The sequence below is a fragment of the Daphnia magna genome, linkage group LG7 (assembly GCF_020631705.1).
Source record: "Daphnia magna isolate NIES linkage group LG7, ASM2063170v1.1, whole genome shotgun sequence".
NCBI classification, from domain to species: Eukaryota; Metazoa; Arthropoda; class Branchiopoda; order Diplostraca; family Daphniidae; genus Daphnia; species Daphnia magna.
The window spans coordinates 2,318,514-2,338,852 of record NC_059188.1 but is presented as its reverse complement, the minus strand read 5'-3'; the positions used below and the strand labels follow the sequence as shown (position 1 = coordinate 2,338,852).

Here is a 20,339-nt window from a genome sequence, read left to right as displayed (position 1 = left end):
GCACGCATTTTCCCTTAATGTAGGAGTGACTCTCCTCCTACAGAAGAGCTGCAGGGATGCAGGGATGCAGAGACGGGAGCAGGCGAACGGAAAACAGCTTGGAAGGTCAGTATTTGTATTTTTCCGGCCTAGGCGTTATAGCAAATTATACCAAATGACAGTACGCCGCTGGATCCGATGCTGGATCACCTGATGGAAAATGCTTCTTCGCGAGAAGGGCAGAAAGAGAGAAGGCAAACCCGAGGTAAGTATGGAGGGTAAGTATGCGATTTGTCGGGTTGGTGCAGTGGTTCGAGTGATAGCATGTGCATGTGGTGTTACACAAAAAAATATTCAGTAGCACTGTGGGTTGTCGGTAGACCGCATTTCACGCGCCCGCTCAATGGGTACCCCGACGCGATAAGATCACGTCAGCATGCACCTATCACTTGTAACTCCAAACCACGAACCAAGCACACGGTCATGCCTCCAATACTGTGACCGTACTTAGTGCTCGTTGCATTCGAATTCGTTCGAATCAATGTCCTGACTTGAGGAACTAACTTCCGCCTCGGCCTACGGGCCAAAAAGGAGCACGGGCATGGCCTAGGGGGCAGTTCCCGACGGCGCTCAACCGTGATTAGTCTAAAAAAATTAGAACTTGTTTTGCCACTGTTTATTGTTGTGTAATACACCGTAGCTTTAGTCGTATTTAGTTAGAGAAAATGAAATAGAGTTGCGTGGGAGATGCGAATGTTTTTGCATCATACTGCCGTTCAGCACTTGGGCGCCTTTACTGGGGTGTCTGCGGGTCGCATACATCATGACGTGGTAAGGTGCAGCGTCAGGGTAGTACTCCGTTGCCGTATAGAGGCTTGGTAAGAATAGTTATCGTTTACCCAGAGGAAGACCTGTCAGTAAGACAACAGACAACAGCGTTTCGACACCACACTTAGGCTGTCCAAAGACGTCCCACCATTTTCGTGATTTTTGGCCCTCGTCCTGTTTGTCCGTATCTCGTCACAAGCCGTCACAAGTGTTACAGTATACTTCCCACACCTCCCCCCTCCACGCCCCAGAATCGACCTAATTTCTTTCTGTCCACTTCCAGACAATTTTTTCTACCTCTCAACTTTTTTTTTTTTGTTCTTTTTTTTCTTATGTTTTGATGTCCAATTAATCAGGAAAAGTCCCTTTCTCAATCTACTTAACTTAGAAGGCAAGTCCGTTGAAGTGAAGGAACAAATTGAATTGAGCTTCTCCACTGCTGGTTGTCAAAAAGGTAATCTTAATGATGGAGGGTAATGCTTTGAATTTGGATAGGCTACTGTTAGATTTGAGGCGAATAAAACAGATCCAGCACGAAAACCAGTTAATAGCGATAACAGAAACAAATGTAACGTGGAAGGAACTTAGAGCTTAACACCTTGTTAATTTTAATGAACTCTGAAATGTTAGTCCACCAGATCAGCGAGTGACGTACGGCTGTATTCGAAGCAAATGGAGTTGGACAAGTTCAAAGAGAGAAGAAGAAAGATGTGGATATATTTTGAATACGACGAACGTGGCACATTTTCAAAGTGGTCAGTGTATTTAGGGTTATACAGAAAGGTAGTAAGCAAGTAACAGTTTGCATATAGTTTTGGATCGCGAGGATGTAAACGCTAAATGCAATCACACCCAACATTTTCAGCTATCAACAAATCACGAATATGACGTATTCAATAGCAATCATTAAAATATTAAATCAACAGCTGTGTAGAACGGCAAACTTGCATAAGGTGCACACACAAAAACGAAGAATTTAAACAAATTTCGGTGTTGAAACGAAATCGTTCGTCTGACTCGCTATTTTCCAATTTTTTAAAATGGAGGCTTCCAACCAAATTCCATGGCAAACAATTTAGCTAATAACTTAATTATAATGCGCAATCACATATAATGAAAGGTACCAACGGTATAGACATCCACATCGCAAAAATTTCACTCGGGAATTGTGACTTTAGTTTCGTTCATATTTTAAGAAGAAAAACATTTTGAAAATCAACTGGAAACGTTAACCGTAACAGGCATTCAGAATCAAACAATGAGTTTTAAAAAAAATTTAGCCTTTCTATAAAATTGAAGGAATTAATACTTATACATTTGGCTGAAGATTTGATTTTTGAATATTTCTTTTTTCATTCAAAAATACAGGCTAGACAAATAAAAAACTTCTCTGTTAGACAGGTCTTTGAACTTGAAGTTGTCATATTTTTGTTCAGTTCTTTTGACCCAGAATGAACTGTAGCAGCTCTGGAACTCAGGTATATCCTTGGCTGTGTAACAATAAACGGGAAATGACTAGGATCTTTCAACCTGTTAACCATGTCTTGATTAGTGCTGCACGCTCGCAGGGTTTCAATAAGCTCTCCAGGTTCCAGTGTTTCTAAAATCGTTGCTGCTTGCTGCAACTCGTTGGCTGACATCACCCAAAAGCGGACGTGCCATACCAGATGACCTAAAACGTGTCGCTGATTATTGGCCCTGGGATCCAAGTGGCGACGATGACATTCGAAAACGGACCAACGTATCAGAGCCGTGAGCACTTCACTTTCGTTTTCTAGATGAAGTCCGTCTCGTCTGACGATAGACTCCACTTTAACCGCATCCAGTTCTTCAAATTCCTAAAATAAAGATGAAAAAGGTTCTATTTTTATCCTAGTTTGACTAGTCCGTGTTTTGTTGCCTCCAGCGAATGAAACTATTGCTGGACTTTGAAGATAAACCACTAACGTATGAAAGAAAACTTTGCATGGGAATAGTTAGCAGCGTTCCCCTCTAACTGCATTGGAGTGGTACAAAATGTTTTTTGTTGATACAAATATGCAAGTTGTTACCTCTGAACAAAGAACGGCTGATGCATTTTTGTCGATAAACTCGAGGCAGCTGTTCAGCAAAAACGAACACCAGCTCGATCTCGACTGCGTTTGTAAATTTGCATTTTGCTGCTGAGATTCTCCGCCAGGCGCGCCACAGTCTTCTAATGGTGGGGCACTCGGCCGATTGTCCACGTTGGAAGACGGGCTTTGCTGGTGGTCAGCTTCGGGATACATGGAAGTCCTCTGATAGATGAATAGTACGTTTTGGGGATTGAGTTGGCCCACTAAATATGTGGCACAGATCTTCATTAATCCATCGCAAAGATATTTCTCGGCTGCGTGTAGGGTTTCGAGAGCTGTCATTACCGATCGAAGTTCTACGGTTTCACCGTATAGAAAACTAGAAAAACGCGTTAAAAATTGATTTAGATGTAGGCCCAGTGCCCCCATTACCTGATCAGATTCTTGAAAGCTCTTCCGTCAACATCTGGATCGTAAATTTGATCTGGAGTTGGCGTTAAGTGGTTGGGCTGCGGCGTTGAGTCACCGTTGGACGATAATTGACGACGTCGTAGGTTTTCACGAGCTTGTGTGTACGGCCCGCAGAACATTGCTTGAAAGACCTCATTCTTGTTGGAAAGAATCGATTTTCTTGCTGGTATTCGCATCACCGTCTCTAAACCAACATGGAAGATGACGTCGTCATCGTCTTCTGATCCAGCTGACTCATTTCCTGAATCCGTCTGCATTCTGCAATGCGCCACAAATTTGTTCAACATTCGTTAATTACAAGGGGCGATTGAAGTTCATGTGGGACCAACTTCTGTGTTTTACTGAGGCTACACTATTACGTTAGAAAAACCAGGGCACCGTCATCAAACTATAGCCAACTCATGTTTCCCGAAATACACGGAAGGACGATTGTATAGACGTAACAAGCAAAAACTTCCCTTGTCCAAACACTGTCGGTGGCCATTACCACGTTTAGGCGATCTCCCACACATTTTAGACTGTGTCGGAATACGCCGCCACGATGGGGGTAGGGAGACATAATTGCAAAACAGTCACCTTGGGAAATACATTTAACGCATCCGCTATCGTTTTTCACACAGCACAAACAATCGATATAGAAGAAAAAAAAAAATGCTAACCGGTGTTGCGAATGAAGTGTTCCAAGTTGACCGCTAAAATCCATGGTTCCTTTAATGTCCTTAGTTGCTTTGGCGCGTGAAAAACTAGACTGAAGAAAAAAAGAAAAATGACACTGACGTTAATGGCCCGTTCGAACTCCACTGAAGTCTGTGAAGCGATTTGAACTCAAGTTCAAGTCAAAATTGATTATCATCTACCCGCGGGTTCGTAACTAAGGTGTTTTCGGCGTAAAAAAAAAAAAAGGATGAAAAGGTAGACGTCAATAGCGTCTGGAATTTTAACGCCCTGATCTTGATATCGTGCCCCATATTTCTACTAAAGAAAATTTCGTTGAAAACTAGTTCTGGGTCAACTGTTGTTGCAAAAAGTTGTGTGCTACAAAATTCGTATTAGAAGCAAATAAAACGGTGAATGATAATGCGACCTTACATTCCAGTTAGTTTATAGGTTTGATGCAAACAATGGAATTCATGCAACAATAGCCGTCGCTTCGAGATGACTGATGACACAATAGATTGTTTTGCTCGGCGTATCCAACCTCGCTAACCGCTTATACATGAAATCATTCCCTATTTCTTCAGCCAGCGTGAGTTCAAAAATAACCCTGCGTTGAGCTTGAGATGGTATAGTCCCTATTTTATTTTTATTTCAATTTTTATTCCCTTTTACGCCAAAAAGAAAACAAAAAATATCGAAGGAAAGGGCTGGTTGGCGTGGGCGCCGACACTAAAATCAATGGACCTTTCCTGCTTTATTCAACCGGAAAATTTAAATGGGGAACTGAAAATCTTAAGACTGATGACGCGAACTCTCATATGTATATGAAACATTTGCTCTGCGTGAGTGATTGAAAGTGTTGTAATAGACCGCAGCAACTCCTCCTAGCAACAGCAGCCCCACCCAGTAAGAAGGTCGTCACGAATGCAACCTTCCCTGCGGATAATAGTTAATGATAAAAGTAAAAGTTATTGTAAACCCCTCCCTTCTTAACCTTCAATCTCTTGGTATATAAGCACATGGTTGTATCGTCTTAAGTAGAGTTAGTTTACTGGCAAATACACAGTCTAGAAACTATTACATTTGGAGGTCCCAACGAGACAACAAGAATAACAACGAGACTCTGGAAGAAAAGTTTCTGATCTGTGCTTCATTCGCCAGCTGCAAGTATTCAACGCTTCTATCACCAAGTCTTCAAGCAACCGACATCGGAACATCATCGAGGTAAGCGAATGCCGTTTGATTCACCTGTACAAAAGACTGCTCTCAACGAGAACACACTACTACCTTTATACCCCGTACTACAAGAATCTGATTTAACCGACCAAGACCCAAACCTAAGTCACCATCGAGAACAATTTTTGGACAATTGGAAGACCTTAATAGACTTAGAATTTAAGCAAGACTTAGAAAGAAGTAAAGCATACCAGACAATCTCAACAACTGAAAATATCCAGCAGTTACAAACACAGAAACAAGAAGCAAGTCAGGCGACGCAAAATTCGCTGCATTTTTACACTTATTACCTTCTAGAAAAAACTTTAAAAGTAACAGATGGTGTAACAGCAGAAACCATTGCTAATGCTACTAAAACACTCAAAGACGATATAGTCGCACAAGGTGGGAGCACCAGAACACTCGATAGTTTACTCCAACAGTTACACACATTGCACGGAAAAGAAAAAGAATTTTTGTTCGGTACCATCAATGTATTGCAGAAAGAGTCAGTAATCGCACTAATTGAAGATAAAAAGCAGATAACTACGCTAAAATTTGAACTTTCAAACGCGCAAAAACAATTGGAGAGTAACAAAAAGAAGGCAAAGAGTTCCAAATACACTTTAAGCAGTTCGTTAGAGCAACTTCAAGAAAACAACGAGGCTCTGAAAAACTCCCTTGAAAAAGCCAATTCCCGAATCGCCGACCTAGAACAAAACCTTGAAACCACCTTAGCAACCGAGAGTCAATTGCAGAATCTTCTCAAAAGAAAAGAGGAAAACAACGCAGCTGTCGAGACCGAAGGGCAAGAAATAATTAACAAACTTGAAGGTGAGAAGACCAAACTGATCCAGAAACTCAGCAGTGCGGAAAACCAGATAAAACAAGTATCAGAAACAGCAGAGCAGCTCCAGAAAGAGATAAAAGTTTTGGCAGACAGACTCGACAAGGCCTCAGCAGAGAAAATCAATTTAAAGAAAAACCTGCTAGATTTCACTTCAAAGAACAAAACCCTTGAAAAAGACCTTCAAGAACTACAAGATCGGGTACGAGGACAAGAAAATCAAATAATAATTCTAGAAAACCGGGTGAAAGAATACAAAAACTTCAAGTTAAATTCATCGAGACTGAAGACTCCAACGACTCAAGGCTAGACGAGGACGAACCAGGAGAAATAACCAAACTAGTGGGAGATATAAACGAACTAACCTTGCCGACAGACAGTGGAGACAAGTCACTCCACTACGAGCTGGAAATAGAACAAACAAACGATTTCGAACAAACAATAGAAAACCTCAAAACACAAATAGAACACTTAAACAAAACAATCATCTATTTGGAGCAAGAAAATCAACAGCTTAAAAAGAAGGTCGACATGGGCGTAACACACGACGACGAGGACACTTCGGAAAAAACGTTCGTGAATACCTCCAAGAAAAATCACAAGGATGGCGATATTCCAGCAACTGAACAGGACGACGAGGACGCAAAGAAAGTGAACAGGTACTTCACTCAGCCAATAGTGAAGGCTTTAGGAGAGCTATTCTCCAGAGAAGACAAAAAGGCTATTCCAATCTTTAAAGGGAAAGCACTGATAAACTAATATCAGAGTGGTTACGCGGCGCCGAACACGTAGCACGAAACAATGAATGGGACGACAATCAAAAGATACGTTTCTTTTCTGATCGATTGAAAGGCGAAGCCTTCGAATGGCATGAAAACTACGCTGAGGAAGAAGGAGATGATCTAAATTACCAGGATTGGAAAGAAGCACTAATTACAAGATTTCAAGACACCTACGACTTAGCTACGCTGGAGAAAAAACTTTCAAAATTAACTCAAAAACCGGAAGAAAACTGCAGAGCTTTTGTATCAAGGTTAAATAATCTTTACGATACCATCGCTGGTAAAGAAGAAAGGGCTGACCATAACCAAACTATTATTGAAGGACAATTACTAAACAAAGTGAAAAAGATGAGGGATCACAGAAAAAGCAAAATCCTACTGCAAGGATTACTACCAAAGTATAAAGCAGAACTTTATCTACGAATGCCAGAAAACACAGAAGACTTTGACGCATTATGTAAACAACTTTTCATTTCTGAAAAAATTCTACACACGAAAGAAGCTACAGACGACAAGGAGATGTCAGCTGTTATAGCAGGGATAACGCATCACGAAAAACAACAAGACGATAAAATCCAACTACTTGAGCAAAAATTATCAGATGCTCTGTCAGAATTAAAATATACTAATACGAAACGTGGATCCTCACAGGAAAACGACGTTACCATAGCTGCAACTGACCAATACGAAAACAGAAGACCACGTCCAAGTGAACGTTACTCAAGATCACGTGATTCGCGAGTGCGATTTGCCGACAGTCATAACAGCCGAGAATCAAGTCGAGAAAGAAGTCTAAGTAGAAACAGAGACAACAGCCCTTACCGCAGAGATTACAATTCGTCAGGACGAAGAAATTATAATCCTTCAGGATACAGGCAAACCAGATTTCCATCTCACCAACGTCCCTCATATCGGAACGACTACCCTAACCGACAAGGAAACTACAGCGGACCAAACAACTACAGACAACAAGCACGTTATAACAGCAACCAACATCCACAGCAGCAACAACACACTAGCAACAATCCTCGAACAACTGAAAATCGAGAAATAACCTGCTACAAGTGTAACCGAAGAGGACATATTGCAAGAGAATGTTGGACAGATATGGCACGTACCAACAACCAAGGTCCCCGATAAACACCATAAAACCAATCAGTAACTCCCAACTAACATACAATTTAGGATCAGATGTAGAAGTAGAAATTCCAAAACTGATACGTATTCCCGTTAGAATCTTTAATAAGGAAATCATAGCTTTAGTGGACACTGGCGCAGCCGCTAGTTTAGTATCCAGTAAAATATTGGATACTCTAGAGTGTAATGAACACTTAAAACAAGTAGAAAATGCGAATCCTCCTATTTTTAGAACGGTGTCGGGACAAGAACTTAAATCGATAGGGAAATTTGAATTTTCAGTTATTATCAATGATAACCATATTATTAACCACCACTTTTATGTTATGAGCAACTTAAATGAACAATGCATCTTAGGATTAGATTTCTTATCTAACAATAATGTGAAGATTAACACTCGAAATCGTCAAATATGTTATGATCACTTTGGAGTAGAACATAATTTTGGAAGTAATACCATGCCCATTTATAGCGTAACATTTAGCAAAGCAGGCATCCATATACCACTAATCCCGATTGATAGAGAAGACGAAAATCTTACACAACAAGATTATCGTAATTTAGAATCCTTCACTCAATTAGACTTTAATAATAAAACTAAGCAGATAGCTAAGATTGTTGAAAAAGAAGAACAAGCACTCAATGTATCAGACGACATACAAACTAAAATTGAAATTTTACTAAAGAAACATGAAGATCTTTTCGCAGACCAAGAATCCGACTTGGGTCTAACTACACAAGTGAAACATCACATCAACATAGGCCATAACGCTCCCATTAATCAAAGACTGCGAAGAACACCCGAATCCCTAAAACTTGTTGTTAAGACTAAAATAGAGGTAATGCTAAGTAACAAAATAATAAGAGAAAGCCACAGTCCTTTTGCTGCAGCTATAGTAATGGTACCTAAAAAGATGGAGAGATGCGAATGTGCATCGACTACAGAGCTTTGAACAAAATCACTGTTAAGGATAAGTACCCTCTACCTAGGATAGATGACACAATTGACGCGTTGTGCGGATCGGTTTATTTCTCTACATTGGACTTACTAAGCGGCTACTGGCAAATAGAAATAGAAGAAAGTGATAAACACAAAACAGCTTTCATTTGTGAATTTGGCCAATACGAATTTAATCGAATGCCATTTGGTTTAACAAATGCACCCAGCACCTTTCAAAGAGCAATGAATAACATCTTGAAAACGGTATTGTACAAATTCGCATTGGTTTACCTAGATGACATCATAGTGTTCAGTAATTCAATTACTGATCATGTGACACACTTGGAAGCAGTTTTTAGACTCCTTAAACAAGCGGGGTTAAAGTTGAAAAGGAAGAAGTGCGAATTTTTTAAAGAAAAATTAGATTATTTAGGATACATCGTATCCGGGAAAGGAATAACACCAAGTACAAAAAAGTTAGACGCAATTATTAAATATCCCGCTCCCAAAAACGTAAAAGAATTGAGCTCATTTTTAGGTCTAGCCAGCTACTACAGAAAATTTATTAGGGCTTTTGCTGATAAAGCCCATCCACTAACTGCGCTCACTAGAAAGTCAGCGGACTGGAAATGGGGGAGGAACAAAGGGACGCCTTTGAATGTATTAAGAACTGTCTCATCACTAGACCTGTTCTAGGTTATCCGGATTTTTCTCGAGAATTTATCATCTACACGGATGCTTCAGGATATGGAATAGGAGCAGTCTTGGCTCAAATACAACCTCCACCTCAATCAGCGGATTTAGCGGAGTCCGACGGACAGGACCTTCGTAAATCAGACGACGTAGAAGTCGTCATAGCCTATACCTCTAAACATCTGAACGACCGCGAGGCCAAGTGGTCAACCACAGAGAAAGAGGCATACGCAATAATCCACGCCATCGACGTGTTTAGGACGTACCTATACGGGCGTAAGTTTACCGTATTTACAGATCATAGACCTTTAGAATGGTTAATGAGTAAGACAGAACCAGCAGGAAGATTAGCTCGATGGGCTCTTAAGATCCAAGAATTTGATATCATTATTGGGTACCGACCAGGAAAGTCACACCAAAATGCTGACACACTTAGTCGCACCCCAATAGTGCCGCTAGCGAAAGTAGAAACAAGGTCAACAGGTACAAAAGAGAAACCAGAAGTAAAAAACGAAACCAAGGAAACTAGAACAAAACAAGTAATTTTTGAAACGGAAAGTAATCAGTCCAAGGACACGGAAAAATGGATAGAACTCCAACACAAAGATGAGTATTGCAGAACAATATTAAAAGAAATGGCAAAGGCCAATCCAAGTAAGGACGTTAAAAATAAATTTAAAATAAACGACAAAGGACTATTAGTAGATACCAAAAGAAGAATTGTAACGCCAGTAAGACTGGTGCCACAAATTTTAAGGGAAAATCACGATCACATATTGGCAGGACATTTAGGAGTAGGAAAAACGTTGGCTAGACTTCAAAGACAGTACACATGGCCATGCATGCGTACTTCCGTAATAGAATACGTTAAAAGTTGTTTGATGTGCAATAAGAGAAAAGCGGTAGGTGGAAGTAAAGCACCATTGCACCCTTTGCCTTTAGTTGAAGGAGTATGGGAAAGGATCGCTATGGATATAGTGGGCCCAATTCAAGAAAGCGCTAAGGGATACAGATATATATTAGTTATATCAGATTATGCCAGTAGGTTTGTTTTTACAGTTCCAATGAGAAATCAAACTGCCCAAACAATTGCGAAGATTTTAGTTAATAAAATATTTACTAAATATGGATCTCCAGAAGTAGTTCTAACAGACCAAGGTACTAACTTTCTATCCAGTCTAATACAAGAGGTGTGTAAACTATTCAAAGTCAAACAAATAAGGACTACGGCCTATCATCCACAAACTGATGGATTAGTTGAGAGGTTCAATCGAACTCTCTGTGACATGCTAGCTTGTTATGTCTCAGACCAACCTGCTAACTGGGACAAATACCTTCCGTTCGTTACTTTTGCTTACAACACAGCAAAACAAGCTTCAACTCAAGAAACACCATTCTTTCTATTCTTCGGACGAGAACCAATAATGCCTAATGATATCAAGATTAACAGAAGATACGAGACCTATGAAGATACTAGTATGGTGTATTCACAGCAATGGGAAAAAGCTCAAAAACTGGCAAGAGAACATCTCTTCAAATCCCAAGCAAGACAGAAAAAATACTACGACGTATCCACGAAAACTATTAAATACAACATAGGTGACTACGTATTACTGAAGGCGCCACCAGCAGCAGGAAAATTCATAAATCGATGGAACGGACCATTTCAAATTTCACGAAGTTTCTCGGATATCAACTACGAGATCCAGCACACGGAAAACAAAAAACTTAAATCTATCGTACATACAAACCGTCTCAAACTTTACACACCAAGAAAACAAGAAACAACTAAGGAAGAAGAAATACTACAAAACCTACCAGAGAATGTTGAAGCACAACGACAACCAACGATTCACCAACGCCGACCAGGCCGCCGAAAAGGAAGCAGCAGCTGATACATCCGGTGAAGACGAACATCAAACCACGCAGGAACGAAGGAGAACCAGAAAACCATACAATACCTAACCTTTACCGTAACCAAAACCGAAACGATCCTATAACGAATCACCAATACCACTTAAGAAGACGATATCAAGGACCGGATTACTAAACATTTTCATTTTTCACAGATGCAGACATTACTCTTCCTTCTTTGCCTCCTTCATTCACTAAACCCTACTTACCCTATCTACGCATCCATCTGCGACTGTAACAACATGAAAATACGCGGAATCCTAGACTTCGAATTGCCTTACTACTGTGATAATGAAAAACCAGAAACACAACATTTACCAAGGATACCAACTAGTTACACCTTAGTAACCAAACAAAAACCAGCAGCCACTTGGAAAGGATGGACATGTCGACAGTGGACTAAAACAAAGAAAATAACCGGATCGTTCTGGATTGGATCCTTCGATACAGTTTACTCCCAGGAAACAATACTAATCACCCCTTTGGAGTGTTGGCGGATGGTCAATGATAAAAAATGTGGCAACAATAATATGCAAACCGGACCGACGGGACTCAGTTTCACAGCCACTCCTACAGGAGAAGGTAAATGGTACGCCATCAAGGAATACCAAACACTAAATTGTGTAGCGGAACAGATCACGCTACGTCAGGAGAAACCAGATAGTCCAATCGAAAGCCCTTTCGGATTACTTAACACCACCCAACAGGAAGGACAATTCATCCAAAATCCCATCAGGATCAAAATTCGAGTACATTGTCGACCAAACGATACGAGTACAAAATACTCATATCTGCATCACGGAGACAACACACGATTACGTATTTGCTGCAGCCTGTTCAGAGGAATCAACGAGATGGATTCTAGAAAAAGAAAACAGCTACCTAATTTCCCAAGAATCCGAAATGTGTCTTACCGTAGGGGTCGACGAAACCTTAAAATTGGAAAAGTGTGCTTTGGAAGGAGATACCAGGAAAAACCAGCAGTGGTTCTTTCAAACAATAAATACCAATCCGGATGTTATAGAAAATTTTCCCGACGTAACATTGCAAGATATTCAAGAAGTCCGATTAGAACAACGAAGAGCAATTACAACCACAATAAACTCACCCATATTTGGCGGTATCTTGAAAGCAAATCACGGCAGCGGAAACATCATCTGGGACATGATCGCCTGGGGATTGTTGAAGAACGGACAATATCCAAACGGAAAATGTGTCACACATCATGGGCTTGAACAACAACTAACCATGGAAGATTGTGACACAGATTGGACAAAATGTCAAGAAGAACTAAAAACATTAATCACAAGTAACGATCCCCTGGTGCAATCACAAGTATCCGTAGGAAACTGCAGTAGAGCCACTACCAAAGGCCAAGCTTTCGAGTATACGTCTGATTTCACCATTAGACCGTTCAACACTAACGCTTGCGTCAAGGCAAACACAACAATGCTTATTCTACAGGAATGTGCCAACACCAGTTCAATTTGGGGCACTTTCGAACACACAGGACAGCTCATGGCAACAGACAGAACTGGCCTACATTCACTGGCGTCAGACAGAAAATGTCTCACACTAAAAGTAGGACGTCTGAGTTTAGGGCATTGCCACGGCTCAAGTAGAAAACAACAGTTTAGCTTCGAGTATCGGAACCCGCATCAAATACGGACGCTTTCAGCAGCAGCCATTATAGCGCTTCACACCCAACAATCATTGGACGGAACACAACTCCCACTTATACCCCCTCTGCTCAAAAGAGAAAGTAAAGCAAACAACAAAAACTTAACCACGCCCACCACACAAAAATCTATTTCATCTACTTCAAGCACCACAACGACAGTAAAACCAACTACAAAATTAAGCACAACCACAATTAAAACAACAATAGCCACAACAGCCATAAAAACGACCGTTAAAAGCACACCACCGACAACTAGGCCTACAACAACTACTAAGCCTACGACCACCACAACTAAGCCTACGACCACCACAACTAAGCCTACGACTACCACAACTAAGCCTACGACCACCACAACTAAGCCTACGACTACCACAACTAAGCCTACGACTACCACAACCAAGCCTACAACTACAACAAATAAGCCTACTACTACAACTACTACGCCTACAACTACAACAACAAAGTCTACGACTACAACTACTACGCCTACAACTACGACAACAAAGCCTACAACTACAACAAATAAGCCTACAACTACAACTACCACAGCTACAACTACAACTGCTGAGCCAACGACTACAACCACTAGGCCTACAACTCCAAGTACTGAACCTACATTGCCATCAACTACAACTGAAACCACGTCCACTACACAATCATCAACGACAACTATAGCGACAACAACAACTGAATCAATAAGCAATTCAACAACACCTCTCACAACAACTGAAAAAATAGAGGACCCTCCAGTCACGAAAAATCACACCATTACGGAGGATGCAATAATGGAAATTATTGATGACACTGAAAAAACATCTCAGCAAGAAATACCCGAGGCAGCATCTTTAACCCTAGAACAAGTACCGGAGGTGCCAATAAAAAATGGTGTGATACGGGTTACTACCCTACACCTAGCCACAATGTATAGGCAAGATCTCATAACAAATATCTTATTGGAACACGGAGCAGATCCAGACATAACTGATGTCAATGGAAACACCCCGCGGGATTACGCGTTTGATGAACATAGGAGAAACATATTTGAAGACTGGAAACGTATAAGAAGCCGCGAGAGAAAGGCTTCTGGCAATGAATAAGATTGAAGCAAAACAAAATTGAAGAACCAACAACAGTTTATTACCACTACTACAACAAAAACACTAAAATGACAACATTACGACAACAAATTAAGAAAAAACTAAAAGAAGAGAAGAGAAGAAAAGCATACAAAAAAAAAAATAAACGATTGAAATCTGCAGTAGCATTCCAGTAAAAAGGAACGTAGACCAACAATTATTAACTAACACTTTATTAGCATAAAAGACAATGAATAACGGTATAGAAAACATATCTTGTATTTTGTGTCTCATACTTTAGCCCAACAAACAAAAATAACGGTGAAGGAAAGAAAGTAGGTGACGGGTAAAAAACAAGTTTTCACCTAACCATTGCCACGCCACATGCCGAAGAGAAGTAGAAGACAAGGAGAAAATTGGAGGACCAATTTATTCTTGCCGAAGGGGGGAAGGAATGTAATAGACCGCAGCAACTCCTCCTAGCAACAGCAGCCCCACCCAGTAAGAAGGTCGTCACGAATGCAACCTTCCCTGCGGATAATAGTTAATGATAAAAGTAAAAGTTATTGTAAACCCCTCCCTTCTTAACCTTCAATCTCTTGGTATATAAGCACATGGTTGTATCGTCTTAAGTAGAGTTAGTTTACTGGCAAATACACAGTCTAGAAACTATTACAGTGTTATTTTAAAATAAAATGTTTTTGAAAAATAACAATACAAGTGATATTGTAAATTTGTAAACAAATATGGAACTCGTGCACCCATTTGCTCGTGCAATCTGCGCAGTTTGATATTACAAATTAATCAATGTAATTTCGTATGTTAACCAACAAAGAAAAATACCCAAAAAAGGAAAAGAAACTAAGATTTTTACATCACAAAGAGAGACAAAAGGAAAAAAAAGATAACACAGCACGAATATGTCACGTAATAAATCTTTTGGTATGGCGGATCGATAGTGCGGAGGATTGTTCACTGTCTGTTTACTAGCTTCATCTGTACAATGCCATGTGCGAACAAATAGGCTCTGTAACGAAAGCAAAATTGTTTCTTTTTTTTACAGTAAAATGTTTAACATTCTTAATTGCGCATGCTTTCTGCTGAAATGTTGTTCTTTTCCAAGTTTGGATTCTTATCGTTTGCATATAGCTGAAGCTGAAGCGCATTGATTTATCCGGAACAGTTGTCTGAACCTAAAATAGCTGCTACTACCTCGTCAATGCCAGCCTACTTCTCACGCTCTGGAAATTCACGTTAACCACGGGATGAAGATAAAACGATATCGGTTTTCCTAATTCATATTCTTTGCTACTGTTTGATACGTTTTCCCACTATACAACATTTAGCGGGGAGATGTATTCTACTGCGTAAGTAACAGTTCCTTCAAATGGCAATATGCAAGTGAAGTAAAGGAAAACAGAAGCGCGCAAGTCAGGTCACGCGCTGGCTCCAGTTAACGATCGGTTCTTTGCCTGATCCAGCCTTCGAACCATAACAACTCCACTACAAGGGCTGCGTTGCAACGTTAGCGGAAATAGCATGGACTCATCGTTGACACAAAAACAGGCCAAGGTCAGCTTAATTCAAGGTAAAACATTCTTACTGGACCCAAATATACGGGTTAGTTCCGATCTCAAGAAGTACCGGCTGCCGGTTGGAACTTATTACAATGATACACATGCATTTTTACGTAAGGTATGTAAGCTATTTTATTCGCTTCTTACAATCAGTTGCAAATTTAGAGTTCGAATAGCAGGAAAAATCAAAGGATAATGACAACCAAAGAAGGATCGAATGAATTGCGTCCTATTCTTGACAAATAATGCACGAAGGTGGGTTAACGCAGATTCGCAAAAAGCTAAAGTATATGGAGATGTGGTTGAAAGAAAAGGGTTAGCTGTACCTTGGTCAGAGCAGATGTCCTCTTCTTTGATGCTGATAATCCCATATGTTTCTTGGTCTTCCTGCGTGATCATGCGTACCATTTGAAAGAGAACTAGAAGAGAGAGTTAGTTATAACCAGTCTATGAGGACTGAACCGATTCGATCGACTACATGCAGAGCTGTCCTTATCGACTGCTCGTCTCTCGTTCGACATCGAACTCAGTCCAGGAGCCCATGGGAGCAGAAAATACGCGTGAAACCGAGTGCGCAAGCTCGGCCATCGTTTATAGTCTCCGTTTCTCAACCGGCCACTAGCCCCCAGACGTGCTGAACTTAAAAATAGAATTTTTATAAGAATACGAAAAAAAAACTGGGGGAAATTAATTAGTCATCGTTCAGATTTGCGAACAGAAGCTCGGTGTCAACACTTCACGTAGGCCGCATGACAAGCATATAATTGGCAATAAGTATTTGTGGAATTCGTACTTTCCATACTATGCTCACACCGAACGGCTAACCCCGCATATTTCAGCTTGGATCAATTAGGTGAAAGGGTTTAATAAAAAAGATGCACTTGGGATAAAGCGAAGCTAGGAGAACAACTACCATACAATTTCCTTAGAAGTATAATAGCCCTCGGGGAAAATAACCAAATTTAATTTATTGTGAAATCATAAACACAAATATTATGCTTGTTAATCGAGAGATCCAATCTATAATGAGGGATCAATTGCATTTCCACGCGTCAAGGATGTTTTGTGTCTCATTTGGAAACAATCAGCAAATTAATTAATCGGTACCATCCAGTTTGATCTCAATATGACAGAATGCGGTGAAGTTGTCTAGGATGTTAGAATTCGACCAAAACATGGGTTACCACGTCCGAAACGTGCGTTATTTATTACCGAAAGGCTATTAAAAAATAAACTGCGCACGAGGATGTTGTATACAAGAATTTTCTAAAATCTATCATGTAGACCTATCGGGAAAATGTTTGTTGTGTGATGATGCAGCAAAACCGAAAAATCACGAAGAAGCCAGTTTAGTAGGAAGTTTTGGCAACCGTCCATCACGGGAATACGTCCTAGGGGTCATGATTGTCTTTCACAGGCATTCCAAGGCGAGGGTCAAAAACTCTTCCGTGCAGCTCAACCGGCTATAACAGTCTAGGGTTGTTGACACTAATGGCGCGTTTTGGCACCGTTTTCAAATGTCCTACTAATTCCACTTTGACAGCATTCTATTGTTAACGTAGTTGGAAAGTCTGTATTAATAAAATCCACAGTTTTAAACTATCGGATTAGACTCTTAAAATATGTATATCTATACAGTACATAAAATTTTGTTTTGGAACGCAGGATTTTAAACTAGGAGGCCGCATGTTTTCCTCCTTTGAAATATCGACTATTTTTTTTTTGATTTGTTGCCAATCCGAACGATTGAGGATTGATAAACTCTAAATGCTGCTTCTTATTAATTTAGTAAACAGAGTAATACAGTAGCCTCGTGAAAAGCTATTTATTGAATACAAGAGCTGGCATCTTCGCCTCCAAGCGGCACAAGGGCCAAATTCAAAGAATTTAATGTCTAAAAAAGATGAGCGTGTACGTGGGACAGTATAAAGGAATCAAACGATGAGAAACAGGGTAGGTGATGATACACTGGAAATGCATTAGTTAGTGGGAGTTTCCAGTTCCGAAGCTGGCGTCTCGGGCTCCTCATCGTTGTAAATATTTTCTGCCATTTGCCAAACCTGCATGATATTATCTTCTGAAACGGAGCAGATGACCCAGGGCTCATTCGGATTCCATGAAAAATCTGAGATCTTGGCAGTATGACCACCGTGGATAAACTACAAACAATTCAGCCGAATTAATCTCTATAAACTGTAAACAATCATATCGGTACTTGAACTTACCAATAATTCTGGAGGGCCATCTTCAGCATCTTCGGTCGATTGTTCTTCTCCGATTTTGGACAAGTCCCACACATGCAAACGCCGATCGGTGCCGGACGATGCCAAAATAGTCTCGTTATGCGGCGACCATTGTACTTGAAATATTTCATCCTTATGCGACTCAAACGAATGCAGCTTGAGTTTTAGATTTCTCAAATCCCAGAGAGCCACAGTCTATAAGGACAAGAAAGATTAACTGAGATAAAGGTGAAAAAATTTAGGAAACCAATTGGAGTACCTTGTCTGCAGAACCAGTTGCTAAGATGAATTCAGAGTAAGGATTAAATGACAGACAGTTCACTTCAGCCGTATGTGCATCTACTGTGTGGGAGGGTCGGCTAGTGTTATTACTGCGAGTATCCCAAATCATCAGCTTCTGATCGTCAGCAACGGAACCGAACAATGACTCGTGAAGTAAATGCCAGGCAACATCCTCTACAACTGCTGTGTGGCCAGTAAATACAGTTTTGGCATCCAAGACACGATTCTCTCTGGGTGATGCATTGATATCCCACAAGCAAATGGTGTGGTCATCAGATGCAGAGAGCAGATGACCATTGAGGTTTGGATTCCATGACAGGCCATAACCCTCTTTCTGGTGCCCTCTCAAACTTTAGAATGATCATCGTTAGTTACCATTTTTACAAATCTTTGGTTATGTGGAGATTGTTGCATTGTTAAGCAGAACTTACCGGAGGTCTGGGTGGCATTCCCCACTAGGATCAGGGACGAGATGGATGTTTTGTGTAGTCAAAAACCAAGACATCTGACGAGGGTGTTTTAGTGGCAATCACACAGGGATTTTGGGGCATGTAGCGAGCCCTGTTGACTTCTCCTTCATGATTGATCTTGATCTCAATTTCAATCTTACCACTCACAGATCCAAAACCTCCAAACTCTGATGGAAAAAAATAATTTATAAATGCGTAACAGGGCTACCACATCAAGTGTTTACCTCCTTTATCATTATCATAATGAGAGGCATCAAACTGAGCATCCTCATTAGGAAGCTGGACAGAGGCAATCAACAAGTGATTCTGTTCGTCACTGGTATGGGTACCAAGGATAAGTCGATGAACTGAGTAGTCTTTGCCTTCAGGCCTGGCGTCAAAGGAAATCCTAGAAGGTTAAAAATGTATGCCAAGATTGTCATCAATGGTAACAGACCTTGTAACATCAGGAAGCCACTGGGCTGTAAGTGATGGCCATTCGAGCGCATGTGTCATAACCAAATCATACAGAAAAGGGGTATTCTTCTTCCAGATTTTGTATTCCTCGTTGATGACGCGTTCCTCCACTGCTTCATCAAACGGCTCTAAAAACCAATGATTTCAAATTCACTGAATGCTGGATAACTGAGAATGAAACCAGAGATACCTCCATCCTTATCTGCCATCATGAGTCAATTGAACTTGTTGCTAATGATGAACGGCCGGAACCTGTCAAGCAGAAGTACGGTAACAGTTCTCTTTCGGCGTGTACTTGCTTTGTTAAATGGCGGTAAAACTAAACTAAAATTTATCCATGCATCGATCCAGCGGTTAATCGATGTGGTATAGATCGATAGTTAAATGGTATAGTCGGACCAGTAGATGGCGTACGTGTCTAGAACAGAATAAAAAATTCCATTTCTTTCTACTTAAAATAGAGATCTTAGAAACAAATGATCAAAAAGATTAGCAGTGTAAGTCTAAGGTCCCTTTTTTGTCTATCCCGTGTTTAGCACTTTCAAAAAATGTGAAATGTCATTCGTGACTATAGTGCTTTTTATCGATATGACGATGTGATGGATTTAGCTTGGATACTAACTATTAACATTCTATTTTCGTCGTGCACACAGTATCAATCCATCATTTAAAACCATTAATCCATTTCTTTTTATTGGTTCGCAATACATAATTATGGCAAGTTTTTTGTGCCAAAAGTCTCACCCGTACCCTACAAGCAAAAACCGTAAACTCGGATCATAATTGTACGTTTTGTTATCGGCTGGTATTATATCAGCCGATAACAAAAGTTAGCGGCCAAAATTGGACGTCAAAATTTGACGTAAGTCACTAAATGACGTTCGCATCACTGCTGATAAGTTGCCTGTCTGTGAGACTTTGTCAGCAAAACAGACGTGATGAATTTTATTAGTATTAGACCCTACGATATTGCGGGTAATATTTTGTATTTAGAGTTGATTGTAGCTTATAGTTCAAGGTTTTGGTTCTGTAGGTTT

General features: G+C 40.4%; 2 protein-coding genes and 1 long non-coding RNA gene across 3 annotated transcripts; all 3 read right to left on the bottom strand.

Moving 5' to 3' along the window:
- Positions 1-1,504: 1,504 nt before the first annotated feature.
- LOC116927894 (BTB/POZ domain-containing protein 6-A) lies at positions 1,505-16,380 on the bottom strand. Its single transcript, XM_045175873.1, has 5 exons — positions 16,178-16,380; positions 3,992-4,080; positions 3,294-3,590; positions 2,859-3,240; positions 1,505-2,645 (listed from the first exon to the last, which is right to left on the bottom strand). Exons 1-5 carry the CDS (start codon positions 16,220-16,222, stop codon positions 2,160-2,162), a joined length of 1,299 nt encoding a protein of 432 aa, XP_045031808.1. The 5' UTR covers positions 16,223-16,380; the 3' UTR covers positions 1,505-2,159.
- On the bottom strand, positions 12,122-12,853 carry LOC123474048. Its single transcript, XR_006648667.1, has 3 exons — positions 12,626-12,853; positions 12,432-12,506; positions 12,122-12,350 (listed from the first exon to the last, which is right to left on the bottom strand). It is a non-coding gene; the product is annotated as an uncharacterized LOC123474048 (long non-coding RNA).
- Positions 16,381-17,661: 1,281 nt separating the features above from the next.
- On the bottom strand, positions 17,662-19,651 carry LOC116927887 (chromatin assembly factor 1 p55 subunit). The gene is given in 8 exon segments (XM_032934927.2): positions 17,662-18,010; positions 18,077-18,289; positions 18,354-18,726; positions 18,808-18,842; positions 18,844-19,013; positions 19,071-19,216; positions 19,283-19,430; positions 19,493-19,651. Coding segments are annotated over 8 exon segments (1,287 nt in total). The 5' UTR covers positions 19,515-19,651; the 3' UTR covers positions 17,662-17,830.
- Positions 19,652-20,339: the final 688 nt, after the last annotated feature.